The sequence below is a fragment of the Helianthus annuus genome, chromosome 1 (assembly GCF_002127325.2).
Source record: "Helianthus annuus cultivar XRQ/B chromosome 1, HanXRQr2.0-SUNRISE, whole genome shotgun sequence".
NCBI classification, from domain to species: Eukaryota; Viridiplantae; Streptophyta; class Magnoliopsida; order Asterales; family Asteraceae; genus Helianthus; species Helianthus annuus.
In genome coordinates, this window is record NC_035433.2 from 140,112,641 (window position 1) to 140,133,741 (window position 21,101).

At 36.6% G+C, this 21,101-nt stretch overlaps 1 protein-coding gene across 2 annotated transcripts; it reads left to right on the plus strand.

The window, feature by feature from the left end:
* Positions 1-259: 259 nt before the first annotated feature.
* LOC110940503 (APETALA2-like protein 1) lies at positions 260-4,169 on the plus strand. Of its 2 annotated transcripts, XM_022182037.2 has the most exons (10): positions 260-394; positions 470-908; positions 1,009-1,034; positions 1,754-1,784; positions 1,876-1,963; positions 2,676-2,821; positions 2,906-2,950; positions 3,335-3,423; positions 3,517-3,629; positions 3,866-4,169. In XM_022182037.2, exons 2-10 carry the CDS (start codon positions 484-486, stop codon positions 4,007-4,009), a joined length of 1,107 nt encoding a protein of 368 aa, XP_022037729.1. In that variant the 5' UTR covers positions 260-394; positions 470-483; the 3' UTR covers positions 4,010-4,169. The 2 variants fall into 2 exon arrangements, with proteins under 2 accessions (XP_022037729.1, XP_022037736.1); XM_022182044.2 differs by lacking the exon at positions 2,906-2,950.
* Positions 4,170-21,101: the final 16,932 nt, after the last annotated feature.

The window sequence follows — 21,101 nt, forward strand, 5'->3', positions numbered from 1 at the left end:
AAAAAAAATGATGGAAAAAAAAACCAATTAGTTTCAAAGAATGTGTGGAAATTTCAAAACGTGTTTATAAGTGTCTCACGAGTCACGACATCATATGTATCACATCGCACTCTGAATAAAGTTGGTCTAACAATTCTATTATAACTAAATACTTTTAAAACCTGTTTTCTCACATCATTTCATAACTCAATAACTCATGTATGGTAAATATAAATATAAATATAAAAAAACACACCGGTCATAAACTCCAAAAGTTTTACCAACGGTTAAATAGCTATCCTTAAATCTGCAACAACCAACATGCGTTGTTCACTGTAGAACAAACGTTGTAAGTTGCAACCCTCTCAAAAACATCAGAACCAAACAACATACTTTCCGGCCACTTTAATTTTCAGTATGATCAATAATAATATTCATATTTTGTATTTTTTATATTACTTTCTTTTAATGTCACAATATTCATATGCAGAAAAAACTAACGTGATGTTAGATCTTAATCTAAGTATTGGGTTACTGTCTGATTCCATCACTTCAAACTCTTGTACCGGGAACGTTGAGGCGTCGAGTAACACCCGCGACGATGAACACTCGTACTACTGCCCGAATGTTGCGTATCGGTTCGATATACTAAAAAGGAATGACCCGGAAAATTTTCAAGAGAAAGGGTCTAGTAGTGTTGCAATGAAGCAAGTTTTTGTTGCGGATGGGGGCTTTATTCCGCACCGTTGGGTGGATAAAGGTCGCGAAGATCGAGTATTCGTGCTAAGGCAAAATCTCCACCAGCAGCAACAACAACAACAGCATATACAGCAGGTGAAGAGGAGTAGGAGGGGACCGCGGTCTAGAAGCTCGCAGTATCGCGGTGTGACGTTTTATCGAAGAACTGGAAGATGGGAATCACATATTTGGTTAGTTTGTGTAATGATAAATAATTAAATATATTCATGTTTAATTTCTAAGGTTGTTGTGTTTATTACTTATGTTATACTTTTAATGATTTGTTTGTAGGGATTGTGGGAAACAAGTGTATCTAGGTAAGCAATAATATATAAGCTTGATGTCCTTTTATACGGTTCGGTTTTGAAGGTTTAACAGGTTGAAACTTGAATCTAGTGTTGGTATATTAACCTAGCGTTCATCATGGTTTGATTTTATACGGTTCGGTTTTGACGGTTTAACAGGTTGGAACTTGAATCTGGAGTTGGTATACTAACCTAGCATTAAATTTTATATTTATTATTTTGAATTTTCTGGAATATTAATTAAGTAATATGTATGTATCATATTCATGAATCAATATTATCATTTCTAAATTAATTATAATGTAAACTAAATATTTTTTTTTTTTTGAATTTCATTCTCTAAGTTGAGATTAAATGTATATTTTTTTTTCCAGAAAACATGTTTAAATATTCAATCATCAGGGCAAATTACATAAGGATAGCATGGCAAATTACTAACTATTTTGAATTAAAAAAATCGGTTCAAAGTGTCAACCCAACAAGTTTCGTTTGTCGTTTCCTAAAACCATAGTTAACAATTCGAGTAAAATTATACATGAAGATTGATCTAACCGGATCGCGAGCACCCCTACTTGTGCTTTGCATATCGGTCTGGTTGGACAATCATCTAGGCATGAGTCGGTTTAGCGTGGCGGGTTAGGGTTCAATTAACCTTATGAGAATATGTTCTTTCTTACATAGAATCTGACGTGTTATTTTTGTTTGAATTCTCTGTGTATTGGATTTTATAGGTGGATTTGATACTGCACATGCTGCTGCTAGGTCATTTTCTTTATATTCTTGTTTCATAATATCACAATTATTTTGATCATTTGATACATTACTAAACCTACCAATGTGACATTATCTTCAGGGCATATGATCGCGGTGCTATAAAATTTCGAGGACTTGACGCTGATATTAACTTTAATATTAGTGATTATGAGGAAGAATTTGATCAGGTTTGTGTGACATCCTAGGCATTAAGTAAGCACAAAAGACATGTTGTCTTGTTTTTTAAGTCTTACTACTACATTCTTGTGCTATGTTATTTAATACAACCAATGTTGTAGAAGGCGCTAGGCGCTAGTCGGGCGGTGAGGTACCGCCTAGGGATTAATCGGGATTAATAGGGATTAATCGAGATTAATCGGATTGGACTTTTTAAGTATAATTTTACAAATTTTTATATATATAGATAACTTTATACTTTTTATTAATAAATTTACAAGTTTAGGAGATAACTTTATACTTTTTATTAATAAATTTAAAAGTTTAGGAACCATATGTAAACTAGTGAAAGATAGAGGGGGTTAAATGTTAAAATACCTAAACTTAGATGTTAAAATAGGTTTATAACTAAAATTTGGGCTTTAAACTATGGGTCAGGTTTCAAAAATTGGGTTCTTTGGGTCAAAAAACATGGGCCCGATTAGTCCGATTTTTACCGATTTTGGCCGACTTTTACCGACTTTGACCGATTTTGACCATAACCGATTTTTTGACCGACTAGCTTAAATTTAGGCAGTAAACCATCGACTAGCGCCTAGGCGCCGATTAATCAGCCGCCTAGGCCGATTTCTGCAACATTGAATACAACCCTACGATGCGCATGAGACACAAAAAAGGGTTGGAGTGGATCATTATGATACTAGCTAATTAATATGTTTGCAGATGAAAAACTTGACGAAAGAAGAGTTTGTGCATCTTCTTCGACGTCAAAGCACAGGATTCTCTAGAGGAAGCTCTAAATATCGAGGGGTTACTTTGCACAAATGTGGTCGATGGGAGGCCCGAATGGGGCAATTTCTAGGAAAGAAGTGAGTTCCCATGAATTATATAACTAGCATCATATGTAGGCATCAACAAATATGGACTCAAGTTTATCATACATGTTATAATAGGTACATCTATCTTGGCTTGTTTGACAGTGAAATTGAAGCTGCAAGGTGCGCGTTTTCCCTAACTAACTCGATAACTAGTTAATTACTTCATTTGACAAAATGTGGAAACACGATGTACTTTCACATTTTGCTATCGATATATGCAACGCACTTGCATGATTCGGGAAGAAATTGCATGTAACTTGCATAATTTGTTTAAAATCATTAGGTTGCATGCAACATTCGTAGCAAGTTGATAGGACGTTGTGTTTCCTGCCTGTGGGCTGTGACGGACCCAATAATTTTTTTTTTTTTACCAAGCTCACTCTTCGAATATGTGTGCTCAATCAAGGCCAACCTTTGTGTTACATATAAAAACAAAATCCGGATACACTAGATAACACATAAAAAATTATTCGTTACAATGATGTGATTCTACAAATTCGTTAGGGCATATGACAAGGCAGCAATAAAATGCAACGGGAGAGAAGCGATCACCAACTTTGATCCCAACTCATATGAAGCCGAGCTAAGAAGTGGTAAAACCGTAGAGATTTATGTAACATTTTTTGTTTATCACTCGTTAAGTTTGGTTTATTTTGCTAATCATGATTTGCATATTATATCTACAGAAAACATCCAATCTATGGATTTGAACTTGGGTATTGCTCCCCCATCTTTAACAGGAGGTATTCAAGTAAATGACATCTTAGGAGACATGTCTTCTCAGGCTGCAAGATCTATGGTAATATTCGACGCGCGCTAATTAATTATTAATCAAATTATTAAAAATATCTTGACAAAATATGGGTCAAAATGAACCGGGCTGAGTTAGGTAACATGTTAAAACATGTAATTTATGCATGGGTCAAAATGGAACGGGTTGGGTTAGGTTGACTAGTCAACACAACCCGTTAAATCACATAACTAGTAAATGACATCTTATAAGGTTATTTTTTTTGTTTATCTTTTAATGATCAGGGAACACCAAACGCTCCTCCGTGTTGGGCGGTATGGGGTGGAGCTACTGCAGCATCATCAGGATTCGGTAATTCATCGTCGCCTGTTGCTGCTTACTATCACTACAATGCCACCATGATCCCGCCGTACTATTGTAAGAGCTGAAAGTACAAGTAGAGGAAGCACACCCATGACACATCACCTTCACTTGTTTTCGTAGAGGAAGAGATTGCAACATTTTCTTGATAATGTGGATTGATATATGTTTACTCTTATGTCAGTGTAATATTTCCTAGAGAAATCAATTGGGACAAGTTATTTACTACATAGTAAATTGCATTTTACGTCGTTTAAGTTTGAGCCAAATTGCAGGCGTTCTTCTTTAACTAACGAAATTATACCGGATGTTCTTTATGTTATCGTTTCTTATTGGGTAGTGTCCTTTTACCCTAATCCAGTAAATTTTTTCTGTTAACTAATAACACATGCCACTCATATAAGGGCGCACTGGTCATTTTCACTTATTTTGTTGTTACTATGTATTATTTTTATTTTATTTTGTTTTAGTTATAATTAAGTGAAAATGACCAACACGTTCTCATGTAAGTGACACGTGTTAAAAGTCAACGTAAAAAATTAACTGAGTTAGGGCAAAAGAACACCGCCTGATGAAAAATAGTAACATAAACGACATCAAGTGTAATCTTATTAGTTAAAGGACAACACCCGCAAATTGGTTTAAACTTAAAGGACGTAAAATACAATTTATGTTGTTAATAAAGCAGTATCAAGAATATGTCAATATTTTTTGTTTCTTTTATGGAATATTGGATTTAAATAACTCGAACTTTCACCAATTGGCCGATAGCACTCTCAACTTTCGATTTGTATAACATCACTCCTAACTTTCAACTTATTTTCCGATATATCACTCCCAAACTAACCCATTTTGTTGACGTCAGATGCCACGTTACCAACCCAGTGCCACATCAGTTGTCACGTCATCAAAAAAAAAAAAAAAAAAAACAAGTCAGATGCAACGTCACCACACAAGTGCCACAACAGCAAAAAAAACTAACTGGATTAGGGTTCAGTTAGTTTGGGAGTGCAGGAGAAAATTAGTTTGAGAGTGATGTTGTACAAACCAAAAATTGATGAAAGTTAAGATTATGTAAATCTAATATCCCTTCTTTTATATACTTTTAGTAAGTTGTGTTTGACTAACACGTGGCTTGTTTAGATTTACGACTTATCATCTTAGAAAGCTATTTACAACATATTGCTTGTCCAAATTTATGAATATAACCCGGTCCATACTATTTTGACAAAAACTTTGTGTCCAATCGTGAACTACGGCTTTAAAAAACGGCAAACCAAACCAGTCGGGTTGTTGGGATGATACGAATGGTCAAAAGGTTCGATTTGACATTATGCATGGGTTTGAGGTTTGAACACTTTGATAATCTTTGAAATGATAAAATTGGTTAATGTATATAAGTATATTATACACATGTATGATTGCATTTCTAACAACGAAGAATAAATATACAATAAATACGAAGAAAAAAGATCAACTACAAAGTATCTTATCGTACAAAACGTACGGATGAAGTAGAAAAGAAAAAAAAACGCGGTGATATTTTCGTAATTATTTTACTCGTATGGTAATTATCAAAATTACTATACAAATGAATTTGTAGGGTTACTCGTATGGTAATTATCAAAATTACTATACAAATGAATTTGTAGGGTAATTTTGATCTTGTAAGGTAATTTTATAGAATGATCTTGTAGGGTAATTTTGATTTTATAGGGTAATTTTATAGAGTATCATAATCACTCTACAAATGATCTTGTAGAGTAATTTTGATCTTGTAGGATAATTTTGATCTTTGTAGGGTAATTACGAGTAAAATAATTACGAAAATATCACCGCGTTTTTTTACTTTCCATGTCATTTGTACGTTTTGTATGATAAGATATTTTGTGTGAGATCTTTACTCTAAATATGAATAATCGGTTTTAAGCTGCAAAGCATACATGAACCGAATGAAACATAAAATGGTAATTAACCATATAAATTTCAAACCGGCCAAAATGACTCTTTGCTTTAATTTGAATGATTCGGTGGATTATAGACACTAGAAAAATAAAGAATAATATAAAATTAGTACTGATGTTACAGTTTGGTAAGAGACTTAAATGAGATATTTTTAAACTTGTAATGTCCGTAAGTCTGTAAAATAGTTACCTACCTTTTCTTTGTATGGAGATGTTGTTATCAAAACCACATTTCTTATGTCACGCAAGTTCCATTATAATATTATATTATTGTTACAACATTTATGTTTTAATTCTAAAGTTTTACAATTCTAAAGTTTTTAAATATAAGTATTTCAACTATATTTTAATATGTTAGAAAATTTAATGTTATTCCTTACAACATTTATGTTTTTAATTGAATTTTCATTTTATCTTGTATTTTTATTATACATTCTTAGCACAAAATGTTTAATTGATCTTATTAAATTTAAAAAAAAAAGATGTTTTAAATAAAATGAAAGATGAGCTAGCAAGAAGCTAGGACCCATAATACAAAAGTCAAAATAAACTAAAAACACCCAACCAGAGAATGACCAGCTAGCCAAAGTCAGAGGAGCACCATCTCGACCAATCTAACTTTTTCTGTTTGGATATATTCTTGACCCATAAAAAGCTAAGAGATTTTATGTCTTTGAAGAGCTAAGAGGGAGACCTGTTTATCTGATTGAAGAGTTGCGTCATTTCCAAGTGCACTAGCATGATTGAGAACAACTGCATTCACCGCTTTCTTCTTGACTTTGGACATTGGAAGATTGTTGTGCAACTCTATCAAATCACGAATGTTAAAAGCATAGACATGTGAGATTTTACATCAATTACCAACATATTGCTAGATTAGACTAGTTGTGTTACGGTGAAGCATTTCGTATATAAGGATAAGTTATACATGTTTAACATGAATCGTAAAACTATACTTTTAATGGGTGTTTGGAGTGATGAAACTTTATATATATATAGTATTTTAGTATATAAGATTAGATATTTTATATAAGAAGAAGAAAAATAAATTTTATATAGAACAAGAAAAATAAATATATGATTTATTTATTTATTTATGTTGGGATGCTATAACTGGATAGAAAGGTGTAGCCACCGTAGGAAGATTGGACAAATAGATTTGATAGTGGTCAAAAACTCAAAATATGTCCCTCGGACTTATTACCACTCCTCAATTTTTCACAAAACCTATGATATGTCAAATCATAAATTAACTAAATTACTCAAAATCCTTTTTACTTTTCCAAAGACCTTTTACTTTTTACTGGATATTATTTCTTTTATAAAGGTCGTTAATGACATATCAATTTATATTAACTATATAAGACATTTAGTTTTAAGTTATCAAAATTTAAATTTAAACACATGCTACATATATTTAAATAAGTTGTAGCTTATATTTCAAGTCCTAAAGCGAAGTCACAATTTTGGTCCTTTCTACAAAATAAAGAATTTAGTGTAGCGACCATTTATAATTTGAAGCAACCGTCTATTAGTAACTAATATAACCATTAGGAAATACGGATTTAAAATAGTTGAGTTTTGAAAGGGTAAGGTCCAAAAAACCTCGTATTAAGTACTTGGGACCATACCACAACCTCGCCTTTTAACCCTCTTTAAACCTTGCGCGGCCGCACACTGGTCCAACAAAGAGAGCTTAAGAGAAAGACAGCAGATAACACCCGTATGCCAAAAGGAAGTTAATGAATCTTGCCCCTTTCTCCATAACAAACAGAGATAAAAATCCGAGTTTAACACTTCCGCTTAAATAATACCCAGACTTAAATATTATTAACTGCACTGATAGCACAAGATAAGGAGTCACACTGGATTACAGCTGTAATCTTCTAGAAGACTCAATCGTGCACTACCAGACGGTTATAACCGTCTGGGCCACGCGTCATCATCCCAGGCTCCCTTGAAATCACGATGATGACATGAAATTGAGGAGAAAACCTCCACTTGCCCACTTTCCACGTGGCAATTCCCCAGCTGTTGATCTAAATAGCGATTCGTGTGCTCTCACGTCAGATCAAGAAGATTAACGTAAAAGGAAATAACCGCTTACGGAGTTAACATCTTCCGTCAACATTTCAATAACAGGTTTTCCCGCCCAAACTCCCGGCTTTAAATAGAAGAGTAATTCAGGTATAAACTTCAAGTTACATTCACTTCACTTATACTTTTCTCCTTCATATACCGATACTTATTCTCACGCCGGAGGGTGGTCACGGAGAGAACCCCCATTCTCCCCATGACGAGGCTGACGGTGTTCTGTTTTGCAGCTATCATGAAGAAGAAGAGGTTCGTCCCTTTGAACCAAACGAGAGAAAACCAACCCTTTTTATGCAGAACCTAACCCCCTGGATAATTTGATTCCAGTCATTTATCCAGTGTTTCTTCATTGGCACCCACCGTTTTCTCTGTTTCACCTGTTTTTTTCTCGTTTTGATTCACCCTGTTGTTACCATTTTCAAAATGGAAAAAACTTCGACTCATTGTCAAACCGGCCCTCGGCCAAATTTCGTTCCCAATACCCAGGTTGAGGGTATTGTAGAAGAAGCTTCAGATGACAATGAAATACAGTTCATTAATAATCATCAAAATGAACCTGTGACCCCAGGGGTACAGCCTGAGATCCCTATAAGCTCCATTTTACCCCCAGGAGAGACCCCAATCTCCTGGTACGTCAGATCTTAGAGAGCATTGAATGTTGTGTATGCACAATTATGTGCACAATCTGTCCCCCAAACCCAATCACGAAGGCCTGTGTCCCGAAATCGAGCACCATCGATACCTCATGTTTCTCAACATGACGGACCATCACAAGTCCAGATCGAAGATACTGAGATTTACTCTAGATCTCCATCGAGATACGAGTATACCCAGTCAGAAACTCGCCGAAGAGAATATCAAGATGAGTCTCATCCTCATCGCCGTCAGTCAGTTCACACCAGATTGGGTTCTCAGCGGAACACCCACACCAGTGAATATGATCGAACTTACCGGGAAGGAGAAAGTGCCAGTGTGTTTAGTCGGTTACAACCGAACTATAACACATGCAGACCCCGCGCAATTTACAATCCTGAGGCAGAACACAATTATGATCTGATCTATCGCCCTGCAGAAGCGGCAGAGAATTCAAAATTCATTAGTGAAATTGCTCTGGCTCCACTGGAGAAAGCGAAGCTCCCGTCCAACGTAGGCAAATTCAACGGCATGACGGATCCAGATAACCATCTGCGAGTCTTTACAAGCGCAGGAGTGGTGGGAGGCTGGACTCTACCAATGTGGTATCACCTCTTTGTGCAAACCCTTACAGGCGCCGCAAGGCTCTAGTTTGACAATCTGCCCATGGGGAAAATTGTGTCATAGGTAGACTTGCGCGAGAAGTTTCTGGTACACTTCAGCCAGCAAAGGCGATCTATCCGCGACACGGCGGACGTAATGAACATCTGGCGCCGAGATGATGAAAGTTTAGAAAAATTCATTACTCGGTACAACAAAGAGGTACTCGAAATTGGCGACGTGCACGAGCACTTGATCCGAGCCCAATTTAAATATTCCGTCAGATGCGACGACATGATAAAAGTCTTATCCGGAATAGAGGGACTCTCAAAGAGCTGGGAAAAATTAATGGCGGCAGCTAAGGTCTATGCCTAAACTGAGAAGAATCTCAGCACCAACAGGCCGCCGCCACCGCACAACCGTCCAACGGATTTAGGCTCAAGCAACAGGAAGAAATTTAAGAAAGGCTGGCGCGATTCAAATTCAGGAACCTATTCATCAGAAGATGCGTGGGCTACCATCAATAAGCTTGCTGCACAGAGAGAAGCCAAACAAGAGAACATGGAGAGGCAATGGACTCCCCTGACCAAAACTCCCGCAGAAGTCTTAAGCACGGAGGATTACCAGTTTAAACCTCCACCACCTATGAAGAACAAACGCGGACAAGACCCGAGTCAGTATTGTGAATACCACAAAGACAACGGGCACACTACTAATAACTGCATCTCTTTGCGCACTGAAATCGAGAAGGCGCTTAAGAGTGGTGAGCTGACTCACCTCTTACAAATTGTGCGCAAAGAAATCAAACAAATCACTCGTGGCGACGAAGGCCCGAGTAAAAAAGCGAAGAATTGAGTAACAGTCCTATAGCCTCCTTGCAGATTACACAGACTCTACAGATTATCAGCTTTAAGCAAGGACTATAGTAAGTTAAAGCCCATGTAATTATTTTAATAGACTTTGTACGGCCTCTGCGCCTTATCCATGAATAAACAACAAAGTTTCTATTATTCTTATGTTTTTTACAAAGTGCATGCAATTTCTTTTGGTAAGCGCAAAAACATTATGGTAAATACAGTACAAGTCTCATGAATGATCAGCGATTACATACATCGCGCAAGATCATACGTTCACACATGAGCTTCATACCACCTTTATTCCCCTTACCTAACCAAAGTAATTGTACCCATGCAAAATATTGTAAACTAAAACACACATCATATTACTCCTGGCGCACAAACGTGCCTCCAAAAGTTACCAAAACTAAACACGGCAGTATATTGTTAGATGTTATGTAACACCTCAAAATTTTTGCGTCCTATAACGTAATGACACATGTCATATGTTTGCATGTGGAAATAAATACTACAGAGGGGCTAAAGTTGACAAACACAGAAAGTATGTGAATTCAAGGGTTCAGAATGTCAACAAGGGATAAATATACCTTACAGTAACCCTACACGATGCTCATAGCTTCAAATGAATAAATCATGGACCATACGGAACTGAATGTGGAAGAAAGTGAGAGATTTCAAACTACAGGGGTTAAATGTGTCAACATGTTTAAGTTATACCTCTGAATGACCTTTTAGCAAACCCGAAGATTTGTAACGGTAAAATATGCTCACTAGAATGCACGATATAAATTCCGCAAAGTTTCGTTGCCGTATGAAAAGGTTATGACCAAATTCGTTTAAGAAGGGTTAAAAGCGTCAACATTGAAGGTTATGACTTTTCGGGTAGTAATAAACTAACCGAGGATTAATAAGTTGGGTAAAAGTCACGAGGCCCTTATACGTAAATAAGAAAGACCCAAAGTGCAAAGTTACCCCTTCGAAACGCCAAGAGCTAGCTGCAATAATGTAAAAAGATTTGAAAAATCTTACAGCAGGTCTCAGGCGGGCCGCGTAAGAGTCATCCCAAGTATTATGCGGGCCGCGTGGACAGTAAAAGATATGGGTTCTGCCAGGAAGATTCAGGCAGACCGCGTAAAGGTTGAAGGACCTTTGACGCGGGCCGTGTCAACCTCCCAGTTGCAGAAAAAGGCAACAGCAGCACTGTTTGGTGTTTTAACCGACTTAAACCATTATTGCAACAGCATGGGCTCCCCTTAAACGACTCCTAGGCCTTAGAGACACATGTTGATGATCTGGTTACACTTGTAGACCTTGTTGTCTTGATCTAATGCATCCAAGACTACTATATAAAGGCCTTGTATTGCAACATTGTAACCACACCTTCATTCATCACTTCTGATCATTTCTGGAGCTCAAGAGTCTTCTCTAAGCATCTCTGGTCGTTCATTAGACTTCAGTAAGTATGCTTAACCTTTCTTAGTTAAGTTTTTGCTTAGTTATAGCTTAGAAGTCAAACCGCCGTAATTAACGGTTGACTTAACGATTAATCACTAATGGTCCAGTGATTAGTCGAACCAAAGGTAGTTATATGTTGGTAATTATGTTGGCATTAAACCCTTAAAAGGGAACCCTCTGATTCTGTCACGGCCCCCGACCCGGTTTGACCCGTTTCAGGAGCCGCGGGACAGAAATCACATGATATTTATTTATGTGATTTTAGCAGCGGAAATTTTAACATCAGGATCGTTGTAAAGCTAAAACTTTTCCCGATTATTTTATTTCACAATTCGGGATAAACCCCGATAATTTACAATGCATAAGTTTTAGTGATAAATCCTTATTTCAAAACATATTTCTTTATTTTATCCTGAGCCACTATTTTAAGCTTGAAATGCTCCTCAGCACTTTTCCTGATTTACAGTAGATCACCTGAAACATCTTTGAAAAAGGTTTTGTCAGCGGGGAAATACTGAGTGAATCATTCTATTTACTGAAAACGACACATTTGTTATAATTTACAGTATCAAGAGTTTTTACATATATTTATTATCAACCAATTATCAAGGATAGGTATTTGTCACAGACCAGCTCTGTGACTGTGGTCATATCACCGTTGGCTGTCCCAATGAGTGACGTATATCACTTTAGGCTCGCCCACCTAATGTGAAGGAAACAATAATAATAATAATAATATTGTGCACAATACCCCACATACCGGCTGTAATTTGGTGATTACATAAACTTAATCACTGTAATTATAACTCTGAAAAATGATTTGGAGTATTGTAAAATAGTTGATAAAAAGAGAATGACTCACATTGCAGATTTAGTATGGATAGAATATGATTTAGCCCTGTTAACCTAATTTCAACAATAATGCACACAAAACAGGGTTAGTGATCAATACAGCAGTTACGATAACTCACAAGATCAAATTCTCACAATGAACGACAAAGTGCGATACTTAAACTCATTCATCGAATTAACGACGAACGACAAAGTATAACCCTAATGTGGGCAGCACTTAAACATTCTTTGGATATATTGATCTCGGAAAATGAATCGTAATAGCGATCGAGTAATTACCCTGTTCCGCGGCAGTGATTCGATATTAGTGTGTGTTTATTTGTAGTAAAACGACCTTAACTCGACGTACAGACAACAATTTTACGTCGTTTCAACTCCCAGATTCAAGTCCCAAGGCCCTCTATTTATACTGAAAATTTGCATCTCCCGCGTGTCGCGGAAGAATTCGGGGAACCTCCCGCGTATCGCCTGGGATGCCAATTTAGGGTAGGGTAGGTTTCGTGTCCAGTAGCTTGGGTGAGTTGACAGTTTTGCTTAATTCAATTCAGACAACGAATTTAGAGGATAATATCGATTAGGGTTTAACCCCCCTGAGTTTTAGGGGCCCTGATCCTGATTCCGATTGTTTCGAAAATTTTAGGGTTAGTGCAGAATTACTTGGGTTTCTCATTTAGGGTTTTCTTAATAGCTAATTACCACCCTAAGCATTAATTTTAGTGAGAGTTATTACATCCTCCCCACCTTAAGAAGAATCTCGTCCTCGAGATTTACTGAAATAGATGAGGGTATTTCCGCTTCATTTCTGACTCTAGCTCCCAAGTATATTCTGGTCCTCTCTTTGAATTCCATTTGACTTTCACCAGTACTAGTCGCTTGTGTTTGAGAAACTTGATTTTCTTATCTTCTATTTGTAATGGTTTTTCTATAAATTTCAGCTTTTCATTTACCTCCACATCTTGAAGAGGTATTACCAAGGATTCGTCTGATAGACATTTCTTAAGATTGGATACATGAAATACATCATGTACTCCAGCTAGTTCTTCTGGTAGTTGTAAGCGATAAGCAACTGGTCCGATTCGTTGAATCACTGGGAATGGTCCAACATATCTTGGACTCAGTTTTCCTTTCTTACCGAATCGTACTACTCCTTTCCAAGGAGATACTTTCAAAAGTACTTTGTCTCCTATCTGGAATTCGAGTGGCTTGCGACGATTGTCTGCATAGCTTTTCTGGCGATCTCTGGCTGTTTTCAATCTTTCCTTAATTTGAGTTATCTTGTCTGTGGTTTCTTGCACAATTTCCAGACCTGATAATTGACTTTCTCCTATTTCCGCCCAACATACGGGTGTTCTGCACTTGCGTCCATACAGTGCTTCGAATGGAGCGGCTTCGATACTTGAGTGATAACTATTGTTATAGGAGAATTCAATTAATGGTAAATGATTATCCCAATTACCTACAAAGTCAATTACACATGCACGGAGCATGTCTTCCAGAGTTTGGATCGTCCTTTCACTTTGTCCGTCCGTTTGTGGATGATATGCGGTACTTAGATTGAGTCGGGTTCCCATTGATTCTTGGAAACTTGTCCAGAAACGGGAAGTGAAACGACTATCTCTATCCGATACAATGGAGAGTGGAACTCCATGTAAGGATACTATTTCATCTACATACAATTTGGCTAACCTTTCCATACTAAAGGTTTCCTTTATTGCTAGAAAATGAGTTGATTTGGTTAATCGATCCACGATTACCCAAATGGCATCATTACCTTTTCTGGTCTTGGGTAACTTAGTAACAAAGTCCATTGTTATGAGTTCCCATTTCCATACCGGTATTTCTAACTGTTGTAGTAGACCTGAGGGTTTTTTATGTTCGGCTTTAACTTGTGAACAGGTTAAACACTTAGATACGTATTCGGCTATATCCTTTTTCATTCCTATCCACCAAAAATTCTTTCTTAAATCTTGGTACATCTTATTGTTTCTTGGGGGTGTATAGTATACCTAGATTTATGAGCTTCCTCTAAAATCTTTGATCTTAAATTTCCTTGTTTAGGTACCCAAATTCTGCTGTTATGGAATTTCCAGATTCCATCCTTTCCTTGTTCTAATTCTTTTAGGTAACCTTTCATTCCTTCGGCATCGTCCTTGATTGCCGTTTCCTGAATTTCCTTCAATTGTTCCATTAAATCTACTTGTAGATTTATTCTAAGAGCACGGACTCGCTTTTGCTTTTCATGGAACTTACGACTTAAGGCGTCTGCGACTACGTTTGCCTTTCCTTCGTGATATTGAATATCACAATCGTAATCACTCAGGATTTCCATCCATCTTCTTTGCCTCATGTTTAACTCTTTTTGCCCAAGTATATATCTTAAACTCTTATGATCTGTATAAACAGTAAACTTACTTCCATACAGATAATGTCTCCATATCTTAAGGGCAAAAAATATAGCTCCTAATTCTAAATCATGAATCGTATAGTTTTTCTCGTGCTTTTTCAATTGTCTGGAAGCATACGCGATTACCTTCTTGCGTTGCATTAACACACATCCGTATCCTAATTTTGAAGCATCACAATATACCTCAAAATCTTCTGTTCCTTCTGGTAAGGCTAAGATTGGTGCATTGGTTAATTTCTGCTTTAAAATTCTGAAAGCTTCTTCTTGTTTATGTCCCCACTCAAACTTAGTGGCTTTACAGGTTAGCTTAGTTAATGGTACAACTATTTTGGAAAAATCTTTAATAAACCGTCTATAATAACCGGCCAAACCTATAAAACTTCTAATTTCCATTGCAGTTTGCGGAACCTTCCAATTGGTAATTGCTTCTATCTTAGCAGGATCCACGTGAATACCTTCGTGATTCACCATGTGTCCTAAGAATTGCACTTCTTGTAGCCAAAATTCACACTTTGAGAATTTAGCGTACAACTTTTCTTTTCTTAACAAAGTTAAGAGTGCATGCAAGTGCTGGCAATGTTCGACCTGACTTTTTGAATAAATAAGTATATCGTCTATGAAAACAATTACAAATTTATCCAAATATGGTTTACAGATCCTGTTCATCATGTCCATAAATGTTGCGGGTGCATTAGTTAATCCAAAGGGCATGACTGTAAACTCATAATGTCCATACCTAGTCCTAAATGCGGTTTTAGGTATGTCTTCTTCTTGAACCTTTAATTGATGATATCCGGAGCGCAAGTCTATCTTAGAAAAATATTTAGCGCCTTGTAATTGATCGAAAAGATCATCAATCCTAGGTAATGGGTATCGATTCTTAATTGTAACCTTATTTAGCTCTCTATAATCGATACACATTCTCATTGATCCATCTTTCTTTTTCACAAACAACACTGGTGCACCCCAAGGGGATGAACTAGGTTGTATAAATCCTTTGCTTAGTAATTCATCTAATTGCTTCTTTAATTCTAACATTTCGGTAGGAGCTAATCGATAGGGTGCCTTGGCTATCGGTGTAGTTCCTGAAATTAGATGAATCCTAAATTCTACCTCCCTATCTGGTGGTAACCCAGGTAAATCTTCTGGAAATACATCTGGGTATTCTGAGACTACAGGGATTTCCTTAAGTTCTTTTCTTTTAGTACAAATGATTACTGAAATCATATATACTATTCCCTGCTTCCGTTCATAATTAGCAACTTTCATTACTGATATGAACTTCAGTGGCTTTCGAGGTTTATCTCCTGAAATCTTAATTATCTCTCCAGTAGGTGCTTGAATTTCTATAGAGTTTCTATTACAAATGATTTGAGCATGGTTGGCTATTAACCAATCCATTCCTAACACAACATCAAACTCGGCTAATTTCATAGGCAATAGGTTTGCAGTAAATTTATGACCTAAGAGTTCTATTTCTACTTTTTGCAAAACCTGATGGATTTTGACTGAATTCCCATCTGCAGTTTCGACTGTAAAAATCTGCCTAACGGTAGTTAAAGGTAACTTAAGAGCTTGACAGAATGAAGTATTTATAAAACTTTGGTTTGCACCAGAGTCAAATAATACTTTTGCATAAATGTTGTGAACTAAAAACGTACCGGCTATCACATCCGGGATGAGTTCTGCTTCTTGAGTAGTTAGCTGGAATGCTCTGGCATTCTTCTTAGTAGCTCCTTCAGCTGCCTTGGGTTTGTTGTCTACTGGGTTAACTAACTTAGGACATTCTGGTTTGATATGTCCGGCTTCCCCACAATTGTAACAAATTATGGATTTCTTTCTGCAGTTTTCTTCCCGATGTCCTGTTGTTTTGCAAAAATTGCAAAGTTTGTTACATTTTCCAAAATGTTTCTTTTTGCAAATTTTGCAAAATGGCACAGTTGAAGGTTGCCCTGTTCCTCTTTTCTTGAAATTACTACTATTACCCATCCTAAATCCTTGGGTAATTTTCTGAGCTAATTCCTTCTTCCTATCTTCGTCTCGTGTGCGTATCAGTTCATCAGTTAAGGTGTTAGCTAATTCTACTGCATCGTCAATAGTGCGAGGTCTCGCAGCCTTAACGATATTTCGAATTTCGCTAATTAATCCCCAAATATAGCGAGAAATGAGTACCGATTCTGGCGAAGCCAGGTTAGGTACTACTCTAGCATATTCAAAAAATGTCGAAGTATAACCACGACAATCCACACCCATCATCCGATGAGTTAGGAACTTATTTGCCATTTGTTCCTTTTCATACTCAGGCCAGAATTTTCTTTCTACCAGACTCTTGAATTCTTCCCAAGTCATAGCATAAGCCCTATTTCTTCCTTTAGCTTGTAACACAGTGTTCCACCATTCCAGTGCTCCTTCTTTAAACAGATTCGATGCGTACATGACCTGATCATCTTTGGCACACTTACTTATTGTAATTACTGCTTCGGTTTTCTCAAACCAACGCAGCGATGCAGTTGCCCCTTCATTGCCTGCAAATTCGGTGGGTTTACAAGCAAGGAATTCTTTGAAAGTGCAACCAGGTGTTGTAGCTTTCTGTTTCTTAGGGAGCGGCGTGTGCTGGGATTCATTATCATGATTAACATGATTATGGCCACCGTTTATACTATTACTGAAGTTATCTTCAGTAGTACGTTTACTAGGAATGATATGTTGCAGTTCGATTGGACTTTTTACAGCAGCAACAAATGCTGGAATAGCATTGGCTATCCCTTGAGCAACAATATTTTCGATATCTTGTCTAGTCATATATTGATCCCCTGGATGTTGCTCTGACTGATTAGCTTCATTTACCGGTTCATTACCATTATTAGCCATCTGATAATATATATTAATTAGTATCTTGATAAATAGCAATTTATACACAAACACTCAGAAAATTCATAATGCACATAAAGTCAAAACTATCGATTTCTCGATTCCATTTCATATCCGTTATAGTATGCATCACTACACACAGATATTTACAAAGTTTTATTTGGAGTTATGTTACAGACTGATTTCACTATTTACTATACTATTACACAACTATAGTTTTACCATCTTCCTATCCCTCACCATTTGTTGTTCTAAAAACGCATTTCCCTTTCATCATACTTCCAAGCAATCTGTCCCCCTATCTCCCTAATTCTATTCCCTGCATCCATCAACTCTTCACCGAAATGGCGAAGTTCAGCCCTATTCTCAGTGCTCATTGGTGGATTAGGTAGGGGTTCTGGATCGAATTGCGGAAAGAAGGAATAAGGGTCGTTGACAATATTTTGAAATTGCCAATCATTCGTCCACCATTCTTCCATTTCTACAGGTTGAGCGTGGACTATTGGGTCTGGGATTGCTGGTGCAAAATTTATAGGGAGTGGATTTTCACTAGGATAGGTAAAAACATTCGTATTGACAGGCTGAATAGTTTCACAGTTTGCCAATAGAAAATCTATTTTATCCTGAAAAGTTATTCCCTGGTTTTGGTTTTGATTGGAGCTCTCTCCGATTTCTATCTGAGTTGGTCTAGAACCTTGTCCTACTTCCATTTCTATTTCCTTAGAATATTCCTCAAACTGTATTTCCATTTGCCTAGAATCTTTCCTAACTTCAGTTTCCATCTCTTGTTGTTTAGAACTCTCCTTGATTACAATTTCTTTTTCTTTTTCTAAAGGGTTGTTTATTTTAGGAAGTTTCGGAACTGGCTTTTTCCTACGAATACGACTACCCCATACATAATTCTTCTTTTTCTTTCGTTTTGGCTTTGTCAAAGGTGGAGCATGGAATTCTACAGGTTGGTCCACATCAGCAAAGTATCTAGTAAACTCTTGGGAAACTTCTATATTCACCGGGTAAAGATTGAGGTTCTGAAAAGCTTCAGATATCTCACTCATGCTGTGTAGCATATATGCAAAATGCACAGAAATGCTAAGTTAAAACTTTGGAACAAAGTTTAACAAATAAACATCAAAATTTTATTGCACATTATTTGTACAAAATACAAGAAAGAACACACACTCAGCTTTATTTATCTACTTACTGAGAAGTACTAGTACTAGATTTAGAGTACTTTAAAGTTTTGCATTTTCCGCTACAATAGCTAGCATATACAAATTTGTCCATTTTTCATCTAACTTTTCTTCCCACGGTGATTTATTAATTATCTCCTGGGTTTCCTTTTTAATCCTCTTTTCTCGGATTTGCTCCTTACTTTTCTTAATAATCATACTCCTTTTTCTAGGAGAAAGTGGATTTTCATACTGTGCTTTACGCACAAATATTCCTTCTTCAGGAATTGTAGGGAGCTTTGAAAATTTAGTTTTGGATGAACTTCCCTCTTCGTAGACTGACCTATCTAGTTTAAGATAGATATCTTTCAACTTTTGCTTACCCATACTGCAACTAACAAATAGTCAATTAAAAACACATAATCACATAACAGTAATCAGGAAAGATTAAGTATCTATTAAGTACTTAATTAGCTTAACTCAGTGGCTCTGATACCACCTTATTTCTGTCACGGCCCCCTACCCGGTTTGACCCGTTTCAGGAGCCGCGGGACAGAAATCACATGATATTTATTTATGTGATTTTAGCAGCGGAAATTTTAACATCAGGATCGTTGTAAAGCTAAAACTTTTCCCGATTATTTTATTTCACAATTCGGGATAAACCCCGATAATTTACAATGCATAAGTTTTAGTGATAAATCCTTATTTCAAAACATATTTCTTTATTTTATCCTGAGCCACTATTTTAAGCTTGAAATGCTCCTCAGCACTTTTCCTGATTTACAGTAGATCACCTGAAACATCTTTGAAAAAGGTTTTGTCAGCGGGGAAATACTGAGTGAATCATTCTATTTACTGAAAACGACACATTTGTTATAATTTACAGTATCAAGAGTTTTTACATATGTTTATTATCAACCAATTATCAAGAATAGGTATTTGTCACAGACCAGCTCTGTGACTGTAGTCATATCACCATTGGCTGTCCCAATGAGTGACGTATATCACTTTAGGCTCGCCCACCTAATGTGAAGGAAACAATAATAATAATATTGTGCACAATACCCCACATACCGGCTATAATTTGGTGATTACATAAACTTAATCACTGTAATTATAACTCTGAAAAATGATTTGGAGTATTGTAAAATAGTTGATAAAAAGAGAATGACTCACATTGCAGATTTAGTATGGATAGAATATGATTTAGCCCTGTTAACCTAATTTCAACAATAATGCACACAAAACAGGGTTAGTGATCAATACAGCAGTTACGATAACTCACAAGATCAAATTCTCACAATGAACGACAAAGTGCGATACTTAAACTCATTCATCGAATTAACGACGAAGGACAAAGTATAACCCTAATGTGGGCAGCACTTAAACATTCTTTGGATATATTGATCTCGGAAAATGAATCGTAATAGCGATCGAGTAATTACCCTGTTCCGCGGCAGTGATTCGATATTAGTGTGTGTTTATTTGTAGTAAAACGACCTTAACTCGACGTACAGACAACAATTTTACGTCGTTTCAACTCCCAGATTCAAGTCCCAAGGCCCTCTATTTATACTGAAAATTTGCATCTCCCGCGTGTCGCGGAAGAATTCGGGGAACCTCCCGCGTATCGCCTGGGATGCCAATTTAGGGTAGGGTAGGTTTCGTGTCCAGTAGCTTGGGTGAGTTGACAGTTTTGCTTAATTCAATTCAGACAACGAATTTAGAGGATAATATCGATTAGGGTTTAACCCCCCCTGAGTTTTAGGGGCCCTGATCCTGATTCCGATTGTTTCGAAAATTTTAGGGTTAGTGCAGAATTACTTGGGTTTCTCATTTAGGGTTTTCTTAATAGCTAATTACCACCCTAAGCCTTAATTTTAGTGAGAGTTATTACAGATTCCCACTCTAACTAGTCCAAATGTCGGGTCAAAGTTGCTTAGAAAAAGTCAACAGAATGCTAATTTTCGATTTAACGCATAATTAACAATGTAGATGGCGTATGTAACACCCCAAAAACGGGTTTGGTAATTTAGACCCGGTTACTATTAAGAAACGGGTAAGGTACCGTTAATGAGAAAAGTTAACCTGAAAAATGAGGATTTACTAGGAATAATTAACCTAGTTGATTATTGGTCTCGTTAGTAGTAAGAGAAGAGTTGAAGCCTTATTTAATTAAAATGAATCATGAGGGACCAAAGTGAACAACTTGAAAGTTGTTGTGTTAAAAGAAAAACAACACACACACATACACACAC